Below are 22,441 nucleotides of genomic sequence, written 5' to 3'. Positions count from 1 at the left end.
CCCTTTTTTTTTTTTTCTTTCTTGTTTGTTTCTTTAAGATCTAAAAATCTTACTCGAGATCCTTCTCTTCTTAACAAGTCAATGAGAGAGACCGAGAACTCTCACACACGGGTTCGCTCCCCAGATGCCCCGTTGGCACTGGTTGATGCTGGCAGCTTCATCCTGGTCTCCAGGCAGGTGGCAGGAACCCAATTCTGGAGCCATCAGTGCTGCCTCGCAGGGTGTGCGTTCCGAGGTCCGGGGTCAGGATCCAGGGCCAGGCACTCCGGAGTGGGAGGCAGGCAGCTTAGTCCCTGTTGGAGCCCCACCCCTCGACTTTGCTGCATTGATAGATGTTACTTTCCCTCCTTTTTTTTTTGGTTAAGATTTATTTCTTTTGTATTGGAAAGGCAGATTTACAGAAAGGAGGAGAGACAAAGATCCGCTGGTTCACTCCCCTAGAGGCCACAACGGCATAGCTGAGCGAGTCTGAAGCCAGGAGCTTCTTCCAGGTCTCCTGTGTGAGTGCAGGGTCCCAAGGCTCTGGGCCATTCTCCACTGCTTTCCCAGGCCACAGGCAGGGAGCCGGATGGGACGAGGGGCTGCTGGGACACGAACCAGCACCCATTTGGGATCCCCATGTCTGCAAGGCAAGGACTTTAGCCATTAGGCTACAGCGCTGGGCCCTGTTACTCAGCATGGTTTTGCCTGCCTGGCCTCAGTGTGGTGTGTTATCTTCCTTTGTCCTCAGGCCTCTCCTGACTTTCCTTGTGTTTTCTCCCTTGGCCAGTTGGTTATCTGAACAGAGGTTATCCTTTTCAAAAGATTTATTTACTTGAAAGACAGAAACACAGAACCACAGGCTCATAGCAAGAGGGAGGGGGCTGCACAGGGGAGAGCCAGGTGCCCAGAATCCCCCACCCGCGTGGTCTCCAGACAAGCAGGACCCAGATCCTGCAGCCATCCTCGGCTGCCCCCTGGACCTGGGCACCGCTCCCAGGTGCTCCCTGCAGTGTGCTGTGCAGGTCCACCCCCGCACCACGTAGGCTGACGTTTTCCAGTTTTCCTTGTGTTCGCTGGTTTCTGGCTTCACTGTGACCTGTCGCACAGTCCGCCCCGGAGCGGTGTCCGTGAACCTCAGGAAAGGCTGGCTGTCTTCCGTCGCTGGCTTGACTCTTCTGTTGTGTTCGCCTGCTGTATGCTACTTCTAAGGCTTCGATTTCTGCGTTGATCTGTGTGGTGATTCTACACATACTGAAACGGATTCTTGGGAGTCCTCGGTTCTTACCGTCTGATCTTCCGTCTCTCCGGTTGTGACTGCAGCATCTGGGGCTTGTGGTGTGTGCTGCATGCTGGGATTGCCTGTTGGAAAGCTCTCCGACCCCATGTCGTCCTCTCGGATGGCTTCTCTCTCAGCTGTGTGGTCCTTGCACGGCCCTGGACCTGTTCCTCTCGGCCCTCAAGAGTGGTCTGCGCCTCGCTGTGCTTCTCCTCGGCCTCAGCTCCTGAAAGGTGCTGGGCATGCGTGCGTCCCAGGTCTGCGTGGTGCTGATTTTGGTGTGGATGTGGCTTTGACAGCACCTCTGGGTAAATTCCAGGGTGGATGGTATGAGAAGAGCGTGTTTAGATTTTGTTAGAAATTACAAACCCAGGAACCAGCGCCGAGGTGTCTGCAGTACCAGCATCCCATGTGGGTGTCACTTTATGTCCTGGCAGCCCCACTTCCCATCCAGCTCCCTGCTTGTGGCCTGGGAAAGCAGTCAAGGATGGCCCAGAGCCTTGGGACCCTGAACTTAATGTAGGAGACCTGGAGGAAGCCCCTGGCTCCTGGTTTCAGACCTGCCCAGCTCCAGTCACTGAGGTCACCTAAGGAGTGAACCAGCAGATGGAAGATGTCTCTGTCACTTCTACCCTCTTTGTAATTATTTCAAGTAAAAATAATAACTTTCAAGAAAAAACTCTTGACCAAAAAAAATATACGCCCCTGTCCATCAGTGGCTGCATCATTGCACCCCCCGAGCAGTGGGTGACACTGCTGCCCTGTCCCCTCTGCAGCGCTGGCTGCGGTGAGTGTTTTGGGGTCGGGGTCTCTCCCTGTTGCCCCTTACAGTCACGTGCGATGCAGGATGTGGGGCCCCTCTTCCGGTGCCCGTTTGCCATCTACCCATCTTCCTCGGCGCGGCCTTGGGCCTTTCAGACAGCTGTTAGGAGTTTTCAGGACACCGGGGTGGACGCATCTGAGCTCACGGTTTCTAGCAGATCATGTCTTTTGCAGATCTTTTCTCTAGGTCCTGGCTTACCTTTCTAAACTCTCAGCAGGGTTCATGGTTGCTTCTGGTATCCTGGATCTTTCCTGGGGTGCTGTATTTAAAAAGTCACCATCGGCCTGGGGTTGTGGCAGAGTGCGAGCCTCTTCCTGGGATATGGGCTTCCCGGTTCCCAGCTGCTCCAGTTCTGAGCCAGCTCCCTGCTGATGCTCCTGGGACAGCAGCAGTGGATGGTCCCTGCACCCACATGCGAGACCCGGATGGAGTTCTTGGCTCCTGGCCTTGACCTGGTCCACCATCGCTGCTGAGGCCATTTGCACAGTGAGCCAGCAGGTGGAAGCTGTCTCTCTCTGTGTCTCTCTGTAACTCTGTCTTTTAAGTGAGTAAAATAAATGTTGAAAAAAAAAAAAAGTCCTCAACCTCAAGGTTTGGAGTTTGTCCTGTCATTTTCTAGTTCTATGCTTTATATTTAGGTCTGTGATAATTTTTTAAAAAATGGTTTAATTTATTGAAGGTCAGAATTATACAGAGAGAGAGGGAAGCAGGAGGAGAGAAATCTCTCCCCAGATGGCTGTAACATTAGGAGCATCCTTGTTCCAAAGCTGGAAACCTGGAGTTTCTTCTGGGGGTTCTCACAAGGATGTAGGGGCCCAAGGCCTTGAAGCATCCTCCACTTCTTTCTCAGGCCATAAGCAGGGAGCTAGATCAGAAGTGGGGCAGCCAGGAATTGACCTGGCACCCATATGGGATGGCAGCACCACAGGTGCAAAACTAACTTGCTATACCACTGTGCTGGCACCCTATGATACATTTTGAATGATTTTTTTTTTTTTTTTTACAAGGATACAAGGTCTGTGTCTGTTTTAGGCAGATTTATTTGTTTGGAAAGTAGAGCTAGGGAAAGATCTTCATTCGTTGAATCACTCGTCAGTTGTGCACAAAGCCAGGTCTGGGCCAGGATGACACCAGAAGACAGGAAGTTCATCTGGGTCTCCCACGTGAGTGGCGGGGGCCTCAGCCCTCAGGTCACCTCCCACAGCTTTCCCAGGTTCCTTGGCAGGGAGCTGGGCCAGCAGAGTGGCTGGGGCCGTCCCAGCACTCAGCGTGGGAGGTCAGCATCCCAGGTGGTGGCTTCAAGCGTTGTGTAACATCAGCTCCTGCGTTGCTTTCCTGTGGCCCGTGGAGACCCGGATGTTGTGGCTCCCTCTGTGGAAGACGCTGTTGTTCTGTCAGGGACAGTCGGGGACAGCTCTGTGGTTCTGTTGCATGGATGTGTTTGTTCCATCACCAGTTCCCCACTAATTTACTTACTGTTGCTCTGTAAGAAGCCTTGGGGTCACCTAGCACCAATCCTCTGGCTTTGTTTTTCTCTTTTAGTGTTGTGTTGGTTATTCTTGGTTTTTCACCCCTGAACATCAACTAACTTACTTTCTTTCTTTTTAAAAAAAAAATTATTTATTTTTATTGGAAAGTCAGATATACAGAGAGGAGGTGAGGCAGAGAGAAAGGTCTTCCTTCTCTCTGATGATTCACTCCCCAAGTGACCGCAATGGCCAGTGCTACGCTGATCTGAAGCCAGGAGCCAGGAACTTCCTCCAGGTCTCCCACACAGGTGCAGGGTCCCAAGGCTTTGGGCTGTTCTCGACTGCTTTCCCAGGCCACAAACAGGGAGCTGGATGGGAGGTGGAGCAGCCGGGATTAGAACCGGTGCCCTTATGGGATCCTGGTGTGTTAAAGGCGAGGACTTTAGCCGCTTGACCATGGCCCCGGGCCCAGACATCAGCTTTCTAACTGTTGGTCAATATTCCCACAGAATAACTTCAGGGTTTTGTTGTTGTTGTTGTTGTTTTGGTTTTTAATGGGGATTGTGTTGCCAAGAACTGACGTCCTGACAATATTGAACCTTTCATCTCTCACACGGTTTCGTAGCTCTTGCACATATTTGTTATTAGGAATATACCGTATTATTTCGTTTGAGGTGTTGGTGTAAATGATGCTTTGTGTTTGTTCAAGTTCAGCTTGTTGCTGGTTTGTAGGTGAGTGAGTGACTTTATTAACTTTTCACCCCGTAGCCTGCTGTCACTGCCTGAGCTCCAGGACTATTACTATTTTTTTATCTTGTCTTGCAGATTTTCTGTATTGGTCATCTGCAAGCAGACTGATTTCCCCTTTTCCCGCCTGTCTACCTTTGGTCCCCTTCTCAGTGCCTCAGCTCGCACTTGCAGCGTGCTGGCAAGGAGTGGCCGGGGGTCGCATCCATGTGGGAGGATGTTCCCCTCTATTGCTAGTTTGCTGAGAAATTTCTTCTTTTATCATGAATGGATGTTGGGTTTTGTCAAAGGCCTTTTATGATTGGTTTTTCTTGTAGCTGTCTGATGGATATTCACTGATGTTGAAGGCTGAGCCCGTTTTGTATACCCAGGATAGATCCCACTTGTTTGTGGTTATATAAGTTAAAAAAAATGTTTTGGGGAGAGGGAGCAAGGGAAAGAGACAGTCCACTGGCTGGCTCGCTCCCGGAAAATGCTAGCTGTGTGCACATGTGTGCATCTGTCATCTGTATATGGCTGAAGGATACACACGGGAGAGACTGGTCTCTAGTTTTCTTAGTTTTGTGTGCTGTGAGAGGAGGGTGTTGCTGGCCTCCCTGCGTGAGGAAACACGCCTCTTCTGACATCTCCCAGAAGGAATCGTCAAGAACAGGGATGCTTTCCTCTGACTGTGTCATGTGGAATGTTCCATTGAGTCTGTGCGGGCTTCGAGCTCTCTGCTGTGGAGGGTTAGTGATGATGATGGCTTCTTCAGCACCGCCCTTCTGGGAACAAAGGGAGAACCCACTCCGCCTGGGTTACCCCCTCTCTCACTTTAGAAGTCCATGCGTACAAGGGTCTTTGGAAGTCCGTGGAAATGCGGTTATCCATAACCTGGAGGATTCCTTTCTCTTTGCACCAATATCAGCATCTTTGTTATGATGGTTCCAACATCTGGATAGGTCCTCTGGTCTGGTTCTGTTGGCTACCGTTTGGTAATTGATAAGGAATCATTTGTGTTGGGGGGATGAGATTTTATTTGAATTGTGGATGACGGGGAGACAGACAACTCTTCCCTCTTGCTGATTCACTGCTCAAATGCCCAGAGTTGGGGCACTCTGAAGCCACGGGCCTGGAGCTCCATCTGCCTCTCCCAGCACTGGGCCCATCCTCTGCTGCCGGCCCCAGTGCATTAGCAGGGAGCTAGATGGGAAGGCGGAACAGCCAGCACTTGAACTGGTAGTTCAATCCATTGTGCACAGTGACGGCTACTCTTGCTTTATTGCATGACTTCCGATTTTGTATTCATGCTGGATCCCATGTAGAAGGGCAGTAGAGATGGAGGTAGACCTTCCTTTCATGCTGCCCAGTTCTGCAATATGGTGTTGCATTGGTCTAGCGAGGAGGTTGTCGTGACCGCTGCTTTGGGCTGCTCGCGTGGGGCCTGTGGTTGTGGAGGGCTCTTCTTGGTGCTGCTGCATCTGGCTCAGCCTGCAGGAGGCCCTGCCACCCCTCCCGCCTGTGCCTGCGGAGCGGGGCTGGCAGACTAGTCTAACCATTGTCACCTGCCTCCAGTGCGGGGCTGGCCATGTTCTTTGGTGCGGGGCACATGCAGGGCGTGGAGGGATTCCTCAGCGTTGTCTCGGGGGTTCTCGGGCCGGCCATGGGTGCCTGAGCTCCGTGGGTGGAACTTTATCCATTTTAGCAGTAGCTTGTGTAGCAGTGCTCAGGCTCCTGTGCCTGAGCACTGGAGCGCATTGGGGCCCCTCTGGCGCTGCGCCATGGCCCCATGCCAACTCCAGCGTCTGCTCCGAGGACCCTGGTCCTGGCCCTTATTCTGGAAAGCCCTCTAGTGCAGCCCCGACTCCTGCACACCAGGGCGTTCCGTCATCTGGTACTACCAGCAGTTGTTTGGTCAGGCCTCCTCCTCTTCCCTGGCCTCAGGCAGCCGGCGCCTTTTCTGTATGTGATGTTTGAGAAGAGCAATGCCTGGCGCCCAGAGGGCAAGCCCGGTTGTCCACCCTGCTGCTGGCCTCTGGGTGCACTCACATGTGCCACGGGTAAACCTTTCCGGGGACCCCCAAGCAGAAGGAGAGGACTACCCTATTGCCATCACTGCTCCCAAAGTTGCTGCATGTCCCCGGTGCCCAGTTCCCCCAGGGCAGAGGCTGTGGAGAGCTGGGTCCCTCGCTGCACTTGGGGTGTGGCCAGCCCAGCCCTGCACTGATCACTGAACGTGCATGCAGATTCCAGAATTGCTCAAGCCCCCTTTCCTCTTTCAGGACCCTGCAGCTGATTCGTGGATCCGAGAGGACTTGGGCCAGCAGCATGTGGTGGGTGCCGCGAAGCTGTAGGCTTGCGCGCCAAGGCCTGGCCAGAGCCCTGGGTGTGGGCGCGCCAGGCTGGCTTCAGGGTCGCCGCGCCCTGGGCACCACAGAAGAGTTCAGTTACGTGGTGGTGGGCGCGGGCTCGGCGGGCTGTGTGCTGGCAGCGCGGCTCAGCGAGGACCCCGCCGAGAGCGTGCTGCTGCTGGAGGCCGGGCCCAAGGACGTGTGGGCTGGCAGCAAGCGGCTGTCCTGGAAGATCCACATGCCCGCGGCGCTGGTGGCCAACCTGTGCGACGACAAGTACAACTGGTGCTACCACACGGAGCCGCAGCCCGGCCTGGACGGCCGCGTGTTGTACTGGCCGCGCGGACGCGTGTGGGGCGGCTCATCGTCCCTCAACGCCATGGTGTATGTGCGCGGGCACGCCGCCGACTACGACCGCTGGCAGCGCCAGGGCGCACAGGGCTGGGACTACGCGCACTGCCTGCCCTATTTCCGCAAGGCGCAGGCGCACGAGCTGGGCAGTGACAGGTACCGTGGCGGCGAGGGCCCGCTGCACGTGTCGCGGGGCAAGACCAACCATCCGCTGCACCAGGCCTTCCTGCAGGCCGCGCAGCAGGCCGGCTACCCTTTCACCGAGGACATGAACGGCTTCCAGCAGGAAGGCTTTGGCTGGATGGACATGACCATCCACGAAGGTGGGAAACAGGGGTGTGGTGTGTGTGTGTGTCCTCACCCATGGCAGTCCAAGGGAGGAGTCATGTCCCACCCCCGTTCTGTCCCCCAACACGCAACCCATACAGGTCCGGGGAGAGGTCTTAGGATGGGAATGCCTGGGGCAGGTGTACCTGGCTCCCGCCTTGCAGGCGGTGAGGGGTTAGCTGCCCAAGCCCAGCATTGGCTGCAGGTGTGGAGTCCGAGGCAGCCAGCGGCGCCCTTGACCCCACCTCCGTTTCTCCGTGGAGAGACCAGGAGAGGCCAGGGTGCACCCAGAGCTGCTGGCCCCCAGCTTGAGTGCTCTCAGCCCTCTGGCCGTGCAGGTGGCCATGGGCAGCCCGGGGCAGGAGGGGCTTCTGTTCCCTTGGTGCTGGGAAGAACAGGGGTGGAGGAGGGACGGTAAAGCAACCCAACCCCTGTGCTGTATCCTGCAGGCAAGCGCTGGAGCGCAGCCTGCGCCTACCTGCACCCGACCCTCAGCCGCCCCAACCTGCAGGCCGAGGCCCGGACGCTGGTGAGGCGGGTGCTGTTTGAAGGGACCCGTGCGGTGGGCGTGGAATATGTCTCCAAGGGCCAGAGCCGTGTGGTGAGTAAAGGGCAGGAGGGCGTGTGTGTCAGGGTGGCGGAAGTCCCACCTCCTCCCTGTGGCAGGAAGGGAGCAGCGGGGGCCTGGGGCCACCACGGGAGGCAGCCCCCAGGATTGCTGCCTGCTAGGATGCCATGTGAGTCCCTGCCCCTCAGGTCTTGGGGTGCAGGCCTGAAGGTTTCAACCCTTTCACCTAGCGGCAGGCCAGCTTACCCCGCCCACACTGTGCACACCACACACTCCTATCCACACCCATTCTATGGTCCTCGCGTGACCTGGCTGCTTCTCTGCCAGGCTCGTGCCAGCAAGGAGGTGATTCTGAGTGGAGGCGCCATCAACTCCCCGCAGCTACTGCTGCTGTCTGGCGTGGGGCCCGCCGATGACCTCCGGAAGCTGGGCATCCCCGTGGTGTGCCACCTGCCCGGTGAGCTCCCTCCCTTTTGTACCCTCTTTCCCCATGGCTGGGTGGGCAGGTGCTGGGGGTCGGCTACCATGTTCCTGGGGCTCCCACCTGGAGGACAGCACCCTGTAGTCGCCTGCTGCCAGGTCAGCGTGTCGCTAGGGCAGCTGTGAGCAAGGCTGCCTTGGGCTGGGAGGCGGCCAGCTCCTGGATGGGGAGCATGAGCTAGGGGCTGAGGCCTGAGCCGAGTTGTAGGGGCTGCCCTCACACTCCAGGTCCTGCACCCCCTGTTCACAGTGGGTGGGCTCTGTCTACACCAGGCTTCCTCAGGTGTAGTCTGTTGAAGTATCCACCTGGCACGCCCTAGGGGCTTGGATGAGCTGGTGTAGGGTCCATGGCCACCTCCCCTGTGCCAGGAGTTGTGGGGAAGGCTGTGTGGTTCCTCCTGGGAGTGAGCCCACACCTTCACAGGAGAAGCTGCTTAGCAGGGCTGGCCAAGGGCACCTGTGCAGCTGCCCAAGGGCAGGTGGCCAGGTTGGTGGCCCTCGCAGCAGCTGAGTGAGAGCCGGACTTAGCCAGGAATGCAGGAAGAGACCTCTGTGCTTAGCCTGGGGCTGAGCAGGAAGTCAGTGGCCCCAGGTGGGGAGGGAGTGGGGTCCTGAGGAGTCCCTGGTGACGCCTAGCTACCCTCCTCTGCTCTCCCGGCCTCAGGGGTGGGCCAGAACCTGCAGGACCACCTGGAGATCTACGTCCAGCAAGCGTGCACCCGCCCCATCACGCTGCACTCCGCACAGAAGCCCCTGCGCAAGGCCCGCATCGGTCTGCAGTGGCTCTGGAAGTTTTCAGGTGGGCACACAGGGTCGCACGGAGCTGGGCAGGCAGAGGCTCTGGCCACAAGGTGCTGGGCATGCAGCTAAACTGTAACTCCCTGGAAGTGACAGCCTGTACCAGGAAGCTTAGTCCAGGTCTGCCCCGAGGTGGGGTGGGATGGGGGTTCCTTGGTTAGGGCCTGCTTCTCCTCTGCCCTGCATGGGGGTGGCCCAGAGAGATGCCTTTTTAAAAGATTTTTTTATTTTTATTGGAAAGACAGATATATAGAGAGAAGAGACAGAGAGGAAGATGTTCCGATGATTCACTCCCCAAGAGGCCGCAACAGCTAGAGCTGAGCCAATCTGAAGCCAGGAGCTTCTTCTGGGTCTCCCATGTGGGTGCAGGGTCTCAAGGCTTTGGCGTCCTCGACTGCTTTCCCAGGTCATAAGCAGGGAGCTGGATGGGAAGCAGGGCTGCTGGGATTAGAACGGGCAACCATATGGGATCCCAGGTGTGTAAGGGGAGGACCTTAACCACTATGCTATTGTGCCGGGCCCGAGAGATGCCTTTGGGAAGCTAGGAGGGGATGTGCATGAGGGGAGACTGGGGTACCAGGCTGCAGAAACGGCATCCGTTTTCTTGCACATACAACTGCTGTGTGCTGCCCTAGTTGGTGTGGAGAGCCAGTGGAGCTGGCACTGGGTGAGCACTGAGCCCTGCATGTAGTTGATACATGTAGCATTGCCAGGTGAGCCCCCGCCGGGGAAGAGGAGGCAGGTGCGGGCATCTGTCAGATTGGGGTCTGGAGGCCCACTTAGCAGTCAGGAAGACAGAGGGAGCTGCCCAGGAAGGAGGAGGTGGTGGCCATCTGTAGGGTCCTTACCAGCTCTTCCAGCTTGTTCTCTCGCCACCGCTAGGGGATGGAGCCACAGCCCACCTGGAAACAGGTGGCTTCATTCGCAGCCAGCCTGGGATCCCCCACCCAGACATCCAGTTCCATTTCCTGCCATCTCAGGTGATTGACCACGGGCGGGTCCCTACGCAGCAGGAGGCTTACCAGGTGAGCAGGTGGAGTCCCAGCCTGGGGATGCCTCCTGTCTGACACTGAGGTTCTCGGGCGCTCGGTGTGCCTGAGTGGGGCCAGGAGGTGGCGGGGGTGATCTGAACACAGTGTGACAGCACTGCAGCGCGCACGTGGTGGGTGGCCAAGATGAGACCAGCAGCCCCGCCTTGCCCTGGAACTGCTTGCCACGTCACGTCTGATCTCACCTACGCTGGGGAAGGGGCTGGAGAAGGGGCTGGGGGCCTCTCCCAGGTCCTGCGCTGTGGTTGGCAGGGGTCGCTGACGGCCTGGCCCTGCTGCTCTGGTCCTCCTAGGTGCATGTGGGAACCATGAGGGGCACAAGCGTGGGCTGGCTCAAGCTGAGGAGCACCAACCCTGAGGACCACCCTGTGATCCAGCCCAACTACCTGTCCACAGGTAACTCAGAGGCCATCTTCCTGCCCTCACACCCCTGAATCGGGGTGTCAGGAAGCCAGGGCCCCGCTGTCCTCTGCCTTCCCTGCCCTGTCACTCTGGGCCACAAAGTCACACAGCTCTCGAAGAAGTGGCATGAAGGCTCTGAGTTTATTTTGATGCAAAAGGATTTTTTAAAAATCATAATATGTGGATACAATGGAAAAACTTCATGGATTTCCAAAAAAAGTTGCACCAAAATAAAACTCATTTTAATTCTGTAGTCTACCAGGTGTGTGGGCCCACGGAGTGGCAGTGGCAGCCCCAGGACTGGCTTTCCCAGTAGGAGCCAGGAGCCCGTGGACACTACCCACAGCATGCTCCCTGCCCACCCCTGGGCACCAGGCAGCAGTAGGTACCCTAGCTGGGCTCATCTGCTTTGCATGCAGCAAACCCGAGCCCTGCACATCGCTCGCAGCTGTGCCATGGGATGGGGCATAGGGGGCAGGTGGGATGGTGAGCTTATTCCCTCTCTCACTTGAGAGTCAGACTGAAATCCAGATCTCTTGGACAAGCTGAGTCTGGTGAGCAGCTGCTGCCTCTAGGGGGTTGCAGCACCAGCCTCCGTTGGTGGGCAGGGAACAGGCTCCTGTGGCTGCGGGCCAGCTGGCTGAGCCTTACCCATTTTGTCCTACACAGAGACTGACATCAAGGATTTCCGCCTGTGTGTGAAGTTAACCAGAGAGATCTTTGCCCAGGAAGCCCTCGCTCCTTTTCGGGGAGAGGAGCTACAGCCTGGAAGCCACATTCAGTCGGATCAAGAGATCGATGCCTTTGTGCGGGCCAAAGCCGACAGCGCCTACCACCCATCGTGCAGCTGTAAGATGGGCCAGCCCTCCGACCCCACTGCTGTGGTCGATCCACAGACCAGGGTCCTCGGAGTGGAGAACCTCCGTGTCGTTGACGCCTCCATCATGCCCAGTGTGGTCAGCGGCAACCTCAACGCCCCAACCATCATGATCGCTGAGAAGGCGGCTGACATCATCCGGGGGCGGCCTGCGCTCTGTGACGAGGGCGTCCCAGTGTACGCCCCCAAGACCCTGGCTGCCCAGCGCTGAGCTGCTGCCTGGAACTGCCTAGGGGAGCCCCAGGAGGCCAGCACAGCCCACCTCAAGCCAGCAGCTGCACACTGGACAGCAATTTGGACGTGAGCCCGAGGACCAGTAGGTGGGTCGAGTTCCTTTTCCACAGCATTGTCCCTTGGAGGGACAGCAGAGAGGCAGTGGCCAGGCCAGCAGTGGTGGAGGACTCGCTCTTGCCATGCCCTTGTCTTGTAGCCACGTGGCTTTCTCCTGGGTCCTGAGGCCTCGAACAAAGTGGTCCCTTCTGGGCCTCCCTCCTGAGGGTGGGAGCTCTGCCCAGAAGCACTGCCCCTGCTGCCCTGGCACCCCTCTGAAGGGACATCCTGTGTGTCAAGCTGCTGGCTTCAGCTGAGGCCGGGAGTGCTGAAGGAATCACCTGGGTGTAGCTGGCCTCTGCTTCAACTTTTCCTTGCCACTTGGGACATCACTGCCTCACCTCTCCTAGGCTCTGCTCTGTGATGCATCCCCACTCAGGGATCTGGTGTGCTCGTTCAGGAATGGCACGGCAGCTGCTCTGCCAGTGGGCTCATGGGTTAGCATTTCACGAGGTTCTCCCATGAGCAGGAAACAGCATGTATTCTGCACCAGGTCACTGCTTCCTGTCTGAGCAGCCAGCCCTGGGGTTAGCTGGCCGCAGACAAGGGAGGGTTAATGCCGATACTCTAGCCAGCCAGCCATGACCGATTGGGGAGGCCAAGGAGGGCAGCCATGCCCCCCTGATCCTGTAGGAACGCTGAAGTGAAGGGACTGGCAGCTGTGGAGACTGGTGCTGGGGGCGGCAGGGGCAGTTGGCAGCAGTGCTTCTTACACCCCTTTCAGCCCAATAAGGTGACGGGCGACTTAGCTTCCTGTGGCGATGCCGTTCCCAGGCAGCTCTGCCGAGGGAACGGAAACTGGCTGTGTAGCAGACTGGTTTTGATCTGAAGCCATGGATGGCAGGGAGAAGAACCACCACTGCATAGGAATCTGCTCTGTGCCCCCAAGTAAGGAGAAAGGGGGACGGCACAGGAGTCCCGCCCCCTCTGTGGGGGTCAGGGTGCTTTGAGGGGTTCACAAGACCACCTCAGATTTCCCGCAGCGAGGTGGAAGGAAACAAAGCCAGGCGCCCCTCCCTGGTTACATTAAGTGGTTAAACTTTAATCTCACCTGCAAGCTGCTTATTATCTATCCTGAGAACCAGCTCAAGAAAGGAAACTAAATCTGCCAAGAGACAGGGCCTCCCACCTGCTCCACAGCCATCCTCCGGGCGCTGGAGCCCCCCAGGCCAACTCTACCACTCCCTTCTGCCAAAGAGGGCAGGTGCCAGGTGTCCTGGGCGGGGGGAGGAGGGCTGTTCCTCCACTGGTCCTCCTGGGCTACGGGTGCACAAGTGGCAGGCCACAGCCCTTCACTTCCCTGATGTATCAGCCTCCGTGACAATGGCTGCTTTGGTCAGCGGCTTTGTTAGGTGGGTAGCCAAGATAGTCACTCGCATTCCAGCCCCTCCCCACTGCCAGGGTGGGCTCCAGCGAGCCCAGGATGTCAGCCACACCCTCAAGTGGTTTCAGCAGCCAGGACAGTGCTGGCCTCTCCCCCTGGCAGCACAGCGGATGGAGAGCAAGCCAAGCTGCTGCTGGCGGCCTAGCAAGGAGGAGAGCTCCAGGGTACAACAGGTGCCTCTCGTAAGAGCCCGCCCAGGCCAAGGCTGCAGGATGAACTTGGGGAGCACATGACAATAGCAGCACCCAGGAGAAAGGTACTCATTGGGGCCAGGGCAGGGAGGACCAGCCACAACATGGGTGGGGTGCACGGAGCCCCTGCCAGCATCTGCCTCATGGGGAGCGGGGGTCGGGGGGACGGCTTGGCCCAGAGCCTTCCTGCAATGGCTAAAAAGAGGAAGAACACGCCTTGTGGTTGGAAGAGCACAGGAGGAAGGAAGCAGGGTCCTGGGCGGCTCTGCCCCGTGCACCAACGGGAAGCTGGTGGCATCAGGAGTGGCTGCCAGCATGACCAGAAGTGGGTGTCCCGGGGACCAGGCCCTGGCCACCACCCTTCACAGTGCTGTCCATGCATTCTGATTCTCTGCAGCTCACACCCTCCTCAGCCCCAGTGTGGCAGTGACTGCACGTCCCACCCACAGCCCCCTTCCCTTGGGCCCTGTCCCCTGACCTGGTAGAGAGGATCTTTGGAGCCCATGACCTGTGGAGCTGGGGGTGGGCATCAGGAGCGGCCCATTCTCGCAGAAGTGCAGTGGGCCAGGACACTGCTTTGTTGAGGGAGTTCTGGGTCCCGCCCAAACAGGGATGAAGGTTCCTGTTGCTGCTGCTGAAACACAGGCGCTGTCTCCACTGGTGACCGAAACCCTGCACGCACTCCTGCTCCTGTGGACGTGGAAGCCTCACTTTGTCCAGGTGGGGGAGAGCTATTTGCTCTCAGAGCTTGGCCTGAAACAAAAGGGGTGAGCACACAGGAAAAGCAAAAAACCTGAGAACAAAACAATGCTCTACAAGCTCAGACTTTTCTTACAAAGAAAAATTTAATCATTGACGAGAGGTTGAACCAGGCTTAGAGCAGACAGATATGGACTGGTGGCATGGCCTGCTAACAAATGCCAGTTTGTCAGTTGCTGGCTTTGGAAACCAGCCCCGGGACGCAGAGGCGAACCTGGTGGAGGCCAGTGCCATAGCGAGACGTGGAGTCCAAGGTAATGTTGACAGCGGTTTAGCCCTTGAGGAGAGCTGGCGCTCTGCGGCCGGGGTACAGTCAGCCTGGGTCCCCCAGCACCAGCTCTGTGCACAGACAGCTCCCAGAGAGAATGACATGATTACACCGTTGAGTTCTGAAGGACGTTTTGCATTTTAATTAAAAAAAAGAAGGATTTATGTCAGGAAAGAGTCATTTATAAACCTTGATGTGTTTTTGCCTAGATCTGGAGTAAGAATGTCTTTAAGAAGAGGTTTGTAAGGTTTTTGTAACAAAGTGCTGTTATTTACAAAACAAAAACCAGAAAGAACCCCACAAAAACCTAACAGGTTGTCTACGCACTACTGAAAAATTCTGAACCAAGATCTGTACCTGTCTGATAAGAGCAGGGAGGCCCCAGCCAGGCCGCTCGACGGCGATTTCTACGGATAGACAAGGAAGCCTGGACAGGCGGAGTGACCCCCCCAGAGGCGGGTTTGCATCCGGACAGACAGCCGGCACGTGCCAGCCTTCAGGGACACACGGTCCTGCCCGCACCGGGCAGAGCAGCAGCACGTGATCCACACAGACCCCACGTCCTGACCCTCAAGACCACCATAGTAGCCTCTGGTTCTGCCCCCAGCACTCGTCAGGGTGAGAGCAGGCCCGCCGTGGGCACCCACACCTGCACCAGACGCACAGAACCCCACGGACCAGTCCGTCCCTCTCAGCAGATAAACCACAAGCCTGGCTGTGCCCACTCTGTCCTTCCCTCGGGGACAGGGAAGGGTCAGTGTCAAACCCACACGGGCCCTTCGCCCCAAGGAAAGCTCGCAAGCCAGCAGCTGGTGACTCATCTTGTGTAAAGACAGGTTTATACAGTGACTCAAAATAGTTTAGGAAAAAAAAAATTTCTGTAATGTCAAGTTCTCTGGAACTCAAAATTGGACACCCCAAGGGTTTTCACTGAATAAACGGGAACTGGCTCTATTTTTCCTACTTCTGGATAGGCCGAGTAAAAACGAGTGATTTGCTAAGGTGTCCAGTGGGGAATGACAGTGGTCGGGACCCATGGATATTGCTGTGGTTCAAATACGGTACAGTAATTACAAAATATAGACCATCTCTTTTACAAATACAAACGGGGGTATGTTACAGGTCCTGTACAGCGGATCTGGACTTGTAGACAAACGGCGGTGTCTGGGTTTACCTGGTTGCAGGTGCGCTGTTCCAGTTAACGTTGCCTTTCACACGGCAGAAAACCTCGCCTGGGCAGCCCCACACTGCCACTCGCCCGCCACCTGGTGAGGATGCTGGCGGGGAGGGTGGGAGATTCGACGCCATCACGCCAGCCCAGCAGGGAGTGCGTAGGGCGGGGAAAGGGCCGAGGGATAAGATATGTGGGGACCCCGTGGGGGTCTGATATGCTGGACCGCGGCTGAGGTAAGGACACAGGTGTGGTGGTGGCCAGCACCTTCCACCTCCCCCCGGGGCTACCATGACCTTCGCCCATCCTCGTGGGCGGGCCGGGCCTGCTGCCAGCGGGGACCGGGCAGGTGAGGGCACCACCTCACCCTGCCGCCCACCGCCCATTCCCACCGGGTATGGCTTCCTCGAGGCGTGACGTCACTTGCACGCAAGTCCACGGGGACGTTCACTCCCGGCGTGGGCCTGGGCGCTGCTGACTGTGAGGCACTTGTTCCCTGGCCCTCCTGCGCCCCACCCGAGGCTGGAGCCAGTCTGCCCACCCAACCTGGGTGGTGGCAAGGGGGGAGGGGCTACAAGGTGGTGATGCAGATCATCTCATCTGCCAGGTCCTCCTCCTCACGCCCGGGGTCCGGCTCTTCGTCGCTGTAGCCGGGACCGAAGTCCTGGAGCTCGTAGTCCTGCCGATGGGGGATGGGCCCCATGCCCCCATTGGCTCGGGGACATGTGTTCCCGCCGAGCAGGGTGCTGGCCGCGCTCTCCATCTCGTCGATTGTCAGGTCACAGGCGTCGGCGATTTCGTGTTTTGTCGCTGACACAAACTTTGGGTCCCTCGCATAGCGTCCCAAGCCCTCAGATATCAGAACCTGCATGGGAGAGAAACGTATTTTAAGCCATGTGGTGGTACAAGGGGTCCACTTGGGCACTGGGCCTGGTGAAGGGTCTCCTGGAGTGGGGGGAACTCGGCCAGCTGTGCCCTGACTCAGGCTGCCAAGGGTCCCAGAGACAGCCTGGTGCAGCCCACCTGCAGCACAGCAGGTAGAAGGCAGCGCAGGCCGCCCAGGTCTGCTCCCGTGGATGCCGCCGGGCTGGACCAAGGCTGCCTGGCTGCCCGAGGTCACCACACTCACCGCCTCCACCAGGCTGTCGGCGCTCCTCTGCTTGTCACTGTTCTTGTTGCGGAAGCTGCCGGGGACGGTCAGGCTGGCTGGCGTGAACGTCCGATAGGAGATCTCGGGCTCATCCGTGTACCAGGAGCTGCGGTGCAGGGATGGCAGGCTGCCGTTGACCTGCTCCAGGGACTCGGACCGCTCCACCTGGATCAGGGGCGTGTAGCATGGCGTCCAGTCCCGGGATGGAGGTGTCGCTGGAGGCGTGGCCCATGACCGGGTTGAGTGACTCGGCGAGTACTTCTGGGCTTTATTCGAGTCGAGGCCTGCGACTGCCATGATCTGGAGGGCGAGGGGGGAAAGAGGAACAGGAAGGGGGAGACCTGAGGCTCTGAGGGAGGGCGGCCACGTGTTGGGGCTTCCCTGGCAGGCGTGTGCTCCCCAGAAGGCCCGAGTGCACCTGCTGTGGGGCTCCCAGAGTGACGGGGCCTAAGGTACAAAGACCTGGCTGTGCTGTGGATGTCCCATTCTGTTCCCTCGGGGTTCCAGGGAGCCTGCGGAGCCCCTGTGAACATGGGCGGCTCTCGCTGCCCTGCTGCAACCCCTCTAAAAGGCAGCATACTGCTTCCACACGCTGGGAATCAGCTAGTTCCACTGTGGCACGCCTACCTTGGGGTGCCTGCCCTGCAGCTGGTGGTGGAGTGGGGAGGGGACGCTGAGGCTCCACTGGTCGACAGCACAGGTGCACTGTCAACTAGGAAACGTGGCCACCTGAGGGAGGCAGTCTTGGCCTGGTCAGCGTGGGGCAGGTGCCCTGGGGAGTCCTCCCGGGGCCTGAGTGGCTCATGGTACCTGCTGACAGACCTCACAAAAACATTTTCCCCAGTGATAAGGGACAGAAATGGAGCTTAGCATCCCTAGTGATGGCAGGAGAGCAAAGAGCTGGCAGAGTAGAGGGGATCAGGCAGGGTCCCTGACGAGAGCCGGGGCTCAACCTGCATCCAACCAGGTGTCCTCTTTACTTCAGTCTGTCCCTCGGCTGCCCCCACAGGAACAGAGCTGGACCACATGGCCGATGGGGCATTTTCAGGAAGAAAAAGGACCATGTGCTTGGCCTTCAGGGGCAAAGCCCTAGGAGTGGCTGCGGGTTCTGAGCTCTCTCCTGGCTAGCTGGCCTCCTTCCTAACGCCGGGGAGGCCTCACAATCCTATCTTCATGACACCCCTCTCTCCAAGCAAGTGAGGGGCAGGGGCTGCAGCAGAATGAATGGTCCTGCCCGTGGGGTTCAGGCTGGCCCCAGCCTTGTAGGGGACCACAGGCTGCCCCTCGGGGAAGAGGTGGGCTGTGCAAGTTGGCCCTGGGACCCGATGTGAGTTCTATGCACTCGCCATACAGGCTCCAGCAGGACTGTCATGGGGCAGCTGTGGGGGAAGGGAGCATGCCAGGGCTGGGGGCGTGGCCAGTGGCTGACTCACCTGCTGCTGCATCAGGTGCAGAGGCAGGGCGGTGCGGTGTGGCAGGGCAGGTGACAGGGGTATCTCCTCCTGGCTGCTCTGCCGGCGCAGGCACTCGAAGTTGAAGGAGGATCTGCGGTGGGCTGAGGAGTCAGAGCAGAGTGGTGAAGTCAGGGCAGCGGGGACGCGGCTCCCAGAGGCAGGGAACTCCAAGGGCAGTGAGAGAAGGGATTAGGGTGCTGAGGTGGCTGAGCTTCGGCAGGGGGTCAGGGGAGCAGAAGGCAGGAAGTAGCCCCCATGGAAGGATGGTTTTCAGAAGTGCAGTTTACAGGAGCCAGCACTCTGGCATGGTGGATAAAGCCACTGCCTGTGACACCAGCATCCTATAGGAGTGCTAGTTCGATTCCTGGTTCCTCCACTTCTGATCCAGCTCCCTGCAAATGCACCTGGGAAAGCAGCAGAGAACGACTCAAGTTCTTGAGCCCCTGTCACCCATGTGGGAGACCAGTAAGAAGCTCCTGGCTCCTGAGCTTTGGCCTGTTTGAAGAATGAACTTGTGGATGGAAGATCTCTCTTTTCCTCTGCCTTTCTTACGCTACCTTTCAAGGAAATAGTCATTTTTTAAAAAATCAGCACAAGTTTCTGACTTTCTTATGCCCACCTGGTCTTGCGAAAAGGGGCTGAGGTAGCCTAGAGTGCAGCTATTCGAGGGCAAAAGCCCTGACCCCATGTTTGATGGTGAACTCAGCACTGGATCTTTCTAGAATCCCACTGACACTTCCTGATGCCACATTCTCATCTGGGAGCTGTCCCAAGTGTCAACCTCTGGTTTAAGGCTCCACCTGCCCTGGTTGGCATGAGCCTTTACTGGTAGACTCAGCCTGTCCACTACATAGACCACCTAGGTACCAAGAATCCTGCTGTCTTGAAGACCAGGGTTGGCCTGCTAGCAGCTGTCTCCCTGGGGTGTGATGCCAGCCAGACGACCCACTGCTGTTGGCTTCGCAGGGTACCAGGCCTGAGAGGCAAGCTGAACTCTGGGGTTTTAACCGCCAGCTGGAGGCTGCCTCCTGGCAGAACTCCACCCAGGGGCAGGGGGTGGGGCAGGTCTGCAGTTAGCAAGGCACAGCCAAGCATGTCAGTAGCTCCTGTGCTTAACTTGGGCATCTCCCAGCCTAGCTCTGCAGGCTGGTGGCTTCCTTATTGGAAGATCAGGGCCAATGTTGAGAGGCTTCCCCAGGTACCCTGGGAAGATCCAACAGAGACCGACCAGATGGAGCCAGTGCTGGGCTCTGGGGCCTGACACTCCAGGACCATGTCACAAAGCTGTCGACCCAGGGCTCAGGCTGCTGCCTTCAGCAGCCCCTCCCCAGGGGCCACAGAGGACGGACTGCCTGTGTGCACAGGTGAGGTGTGTGAGGCCCCAGGGCTCAGCAGGAAAAGGGTCCCACTCACTCGAGCCAGGGCCCTCCTGTCTCTGAAATAGGTCTTTATGTCCCCACCCCCTCCTGAGCCCTGAGCAGTCATCTCTGTGACAGGAAGTGATCCCAGGACAGGTGTATACACACAGACGAGTTCAAGCGTCTCTCTGTAAGGGTCTGTCTGAGCTGATAGACAAAGATGCTGACTCCCCCAGAAATCAACCAAGTGGGGGAGGTTGGGGAGCTGCCTCTGCTGGCCAAGGTCCCCTCCCAAGCTGGGACATTCACCTGCTCCCAGCTCTAGCCCCACCCCAGGCAGAGGCCAAGGACACAGCAAAGCCTGTTCCACTGGAGCACCTGCTGAGGCTTCATCTGGTATTCATGATTAATGGAATGGCCCCATTCAGCAGCTGTGTTTGGGGCTGAGCAATTAAATATTAACCACAGAAATGGGCCCCTCTGCTCTCCAGTAGGCCAGGATAGTCTGAGGGAGGCACATACCCTTGGGCACCGCCTAACCACATACCATGCTATGCTGTATCTACAGTTGGCAAGCCTGGCCGCCACAGTGTCTTAGCTGTGCCTGCAGTCACTGCTCAAAAACACTCCATTCCTCAGAAATGCCTGATCTAGGGGCCATGGTCAAATGCCCCATCCGCCCCAGATCAATGTGCAAAGCCAGGAGCTGGTGGGGCTGCTGGAGTTGCTTTACCCAGCTGGAGCTCCCAGGCCAGCCCAACAAGGCAGCCACTCACTGCAGCAGGCTCCCAGCCCTGGGCCAAATCCCCCATCCTGCAGGCAACCTCCAAACCTGCCCAGTGAGCACAGGACTCTGGCAGGGCTTGGTCAAGGCAACAGAATAAGGCAGTGACAGAAGGCTGCCAACAGGCCCAGCACAGTAGCCTAACTGGGATCCAGTTCTAATATGGGCACCGGTTCTAACCTTGGCAGCCCCGCTTCCCACCATCCAGCTCCCTGCTTATGCCATGGGAAAGCAGTCAAAGAAAACCCAAAGACTTGGGACCCTGCACCCAAGTGGGAAACCCAGAAGAAGCTCCGGGCTCCTGGCTTCGGATCAGCACAGCTCCGGCCATTGCAGCCACTTGGGGAGTGAATCATCAGGTGGAAGATCTTCCTCTCTCTCCCCTCCTCTCTGTATATCTGACTTTCCAATAAAAATATATTTTAAACACACAAGAAGGTGGCCAACAGGGGACAAAGACGACACTGATTCCTGGGTGCCCACAGAGTCAGCCCAGCTCTGCACTGAGCCAACCGTCCCCCAGTGGTACAGCATGACCAAGTGGATGGCAGCTGAAGCACAGGGATGCCCTCCCTCACCTTCCTGGGACATGTCCCAGGCACCACCGAGCACACACACATATGGCCACGCACAGGTGACCTTAGGGCCACAAGCTGCCCACTGCTGCCCAACTGGACAGATGTGTGCGATGTACAAGTGATGCAAGTTTGGGCCTGTGGAATAGGGAGGGGAAAGCAAGGAAAGCCATGTCCCACTGCATACATCCAGAACAGAAAACGGCCTCACAAGTTGGGGTGGGAGGGAGCAGGCGTCTCCTCGGAGACCTTCGGGAATCATAACAAACTGGTGTGTCCTCTTCGTCCAGGAAGCCCTGGGGGTGATGGTAGCCACGGGGCCTCTCAAAGTCCCAGGTGCTGCCAGGGTACCTGTTGTAGTAGCCATAGCTGTGCCTAGTGGATGGGGTAAAAAACGGGGTGTCCAGTTAGCAAGTCCTTGCAAACTCCCCACCCACTGTCCATTCCTGGTTCTTGTGTTATGTGGCTGGAGAACGAGCACCAACATGGAGGGCTTGGGATGGAGGCTGTGAGGGCTGATGGGCAGGCTATGACTGTCCCAGGGCAGCCTCCCAGCTGGCTCATGGGTAGATGGTCTCTGGTGGAAGTTGGGTCCACCTGTCTGGGTCAGTAGCTACTCTGATGCCATTGGCCCTGGATGCACTGTGCCCACACTCCCCACCCCCACCCTTCCTGGAGTTGTCCAGAGGAATCCCAAGAGAAGCTGCAGGTGCTCCTGGCCTGCAAAGCAGGCAGGGGACAGGGCAGGGGAGAGAGCCCAAACCTCTCACCTGCTCCCTGTGGGGGAGCTGTCATCCTCGTAGTACTCCTCACTGCTGACACAGTCCTGCTCCCCTAGGCAGCGGGAGTCTCGGAAGTAGCCATCTATCTCCAGGTCCTCCCGGCAGATGGTCGGGAGCTGCTCATCTCCAGAGCTGGACCTGCAGTTAGGAGGTGTTGGGGTTGTGTCTGAGAGCCTGGGCAGGTGGCAGCAGACAACAGTTCCTGCAGTCAGGTCTCTGGGTACAGGGCTGCGGGGGGGGGGGGGAGAGGGTCTTGGCTTCTCCTTATATGCACCTGCCTCCAGCAGGAGGGCACTGGTTCAACACTGGCAGACTGAACCCAGGAGCCAGCAATTCAATCAGAGACTTCCAGGTGGGTGGTAGGGAACCCATAGCAGGGTGAGCCCTAGCAGGGAGCCAGATTTTGAAAACATAGCTGGGACTCCAATCCAGGTGCTCCCAACTGGCATCTTAAGCACTACACCCGACAGCAAACTCTCCTGGGGCTTTTGAAGACCCTTAGCAGGTGGGACAGGATGTACTTGCAGGTGTGTCAAGAGCTACAGAAGCAAGATAAGCCACAAGACCTGGCCTTCTGTCTTAGAAGATAGTGGAGATGATTCTCATGAAATGCCCGATCCTCCTTCCTCAAGAGTGGCCACACTTGCTCAGTTCTCCAGGCCTGGGCCCCTGGAGTGAGGGCTGTAAGGGCAGGCCTCCGGGCTTAGCCTGACAGGTGGCTACCACTGGACAGTGAGATCCCGTGTGCATACGATT

The 22,441-nt window shown here is 57.7% G+C and overlaps 2 protein-coding genes across 6 annotated transcripts in view; one reads left to right on the top strand and one right to left on the bottom strand.

Annotated features, from left to right (window-relative positions):
• The window catches only part of CHDH (choline dehydrogenase), a 28,589-nt gene extending 13,229 nt beyond the window's left edge, over nt 1-15,360 (top strand). The window contains exons 2-8 of the mRNA XM_040994642.1: nt 6,559-7,301; nt 7,755-7,906; nt 8,201-8,330; nt 9,018-9,152; nt 10,034-10,176; nt 10,494-10,596; nt 11,272-15,360. Coding sequence (XP_040850576.1) covers nt 6,605-7,301; nt 7,755-7,906; nt 8,201-8,330; nt 9,018-9,152; nt 10,034-10,176; nt 10,494-10,596; nt 11,272-11,690 — 1,779 coding nt within the window. The 5' untranslated portion in view covers nt 6,559-6,604 and the 3' untranslated portion in view covers nt 11,691-15,360. The remainder of the gene's footprint in view (nt 1-6,558; nt 7,302-7,754; nt 7,907-8,200; nt 8,331-9,017; nt 9,153-10,033; nt 10,177-10,493; nt 10,597-11,271) is intronic.
• Nucleotides 15,361-15,948: 588 nt separating this feature from the next.
• CACNA1D (calcium voltage-gated channel subunit alpha1 D) overlaps nt 15,949-22,441 on the bottom strand; it is a 419,352-nt gene continuing 412,859 nt past the window's right edge. For all 5 annotated transcript variants that reach the window (XM_040994635.1, XM_040994637.1, XM_040994639.1 and 2 more), the window contains 5 exons: nt 21,674-21,823; nt 21,115-21,278; nt 18,166-18,287; nt 16,712-17,032; nt 15,949-16,447 (listed from right to left, as the gene is read on the bottom strand). In XM_040994635.1, coding sequence (XP_040850569.1) covers nt 16,154-16,447; nt 16,712-17,032; nt 18,166-18,287; nt 21,115-21,278; nt 21,674-21,823 — 1,051 coding nt within the window. In that variant the 3' untranslated portion in view covers nt 15,949-16,153. The remainder of the gene's footprint in view (nt 16,448-16,711; nt 17,033-18,165; nt 18,288-21,114; nt 21,279-21,673; nt 21,824-22,441) is intronic.

This window comes from Ochotona curzoniae, unplaced genomic scaffold (genome assembly GCF_017591425.1).
Source record: "Ochotona curzoniae isolate NIBS_2020 unplaced genomic scaffold, NIBS_Ocur_1.0 contig_908, whole genome shotgun sequence".
NCBI lineage: Eukaryota > Metazoa > Chordata > Mammalia > Lagomorpha > Ochotonidae > Ochotona > Ochotona curzoniae.
Note: the sequence above shows the minus strand (reverse complement) of the source record. Positions and strands in the feature narration are given on the sequence as shown.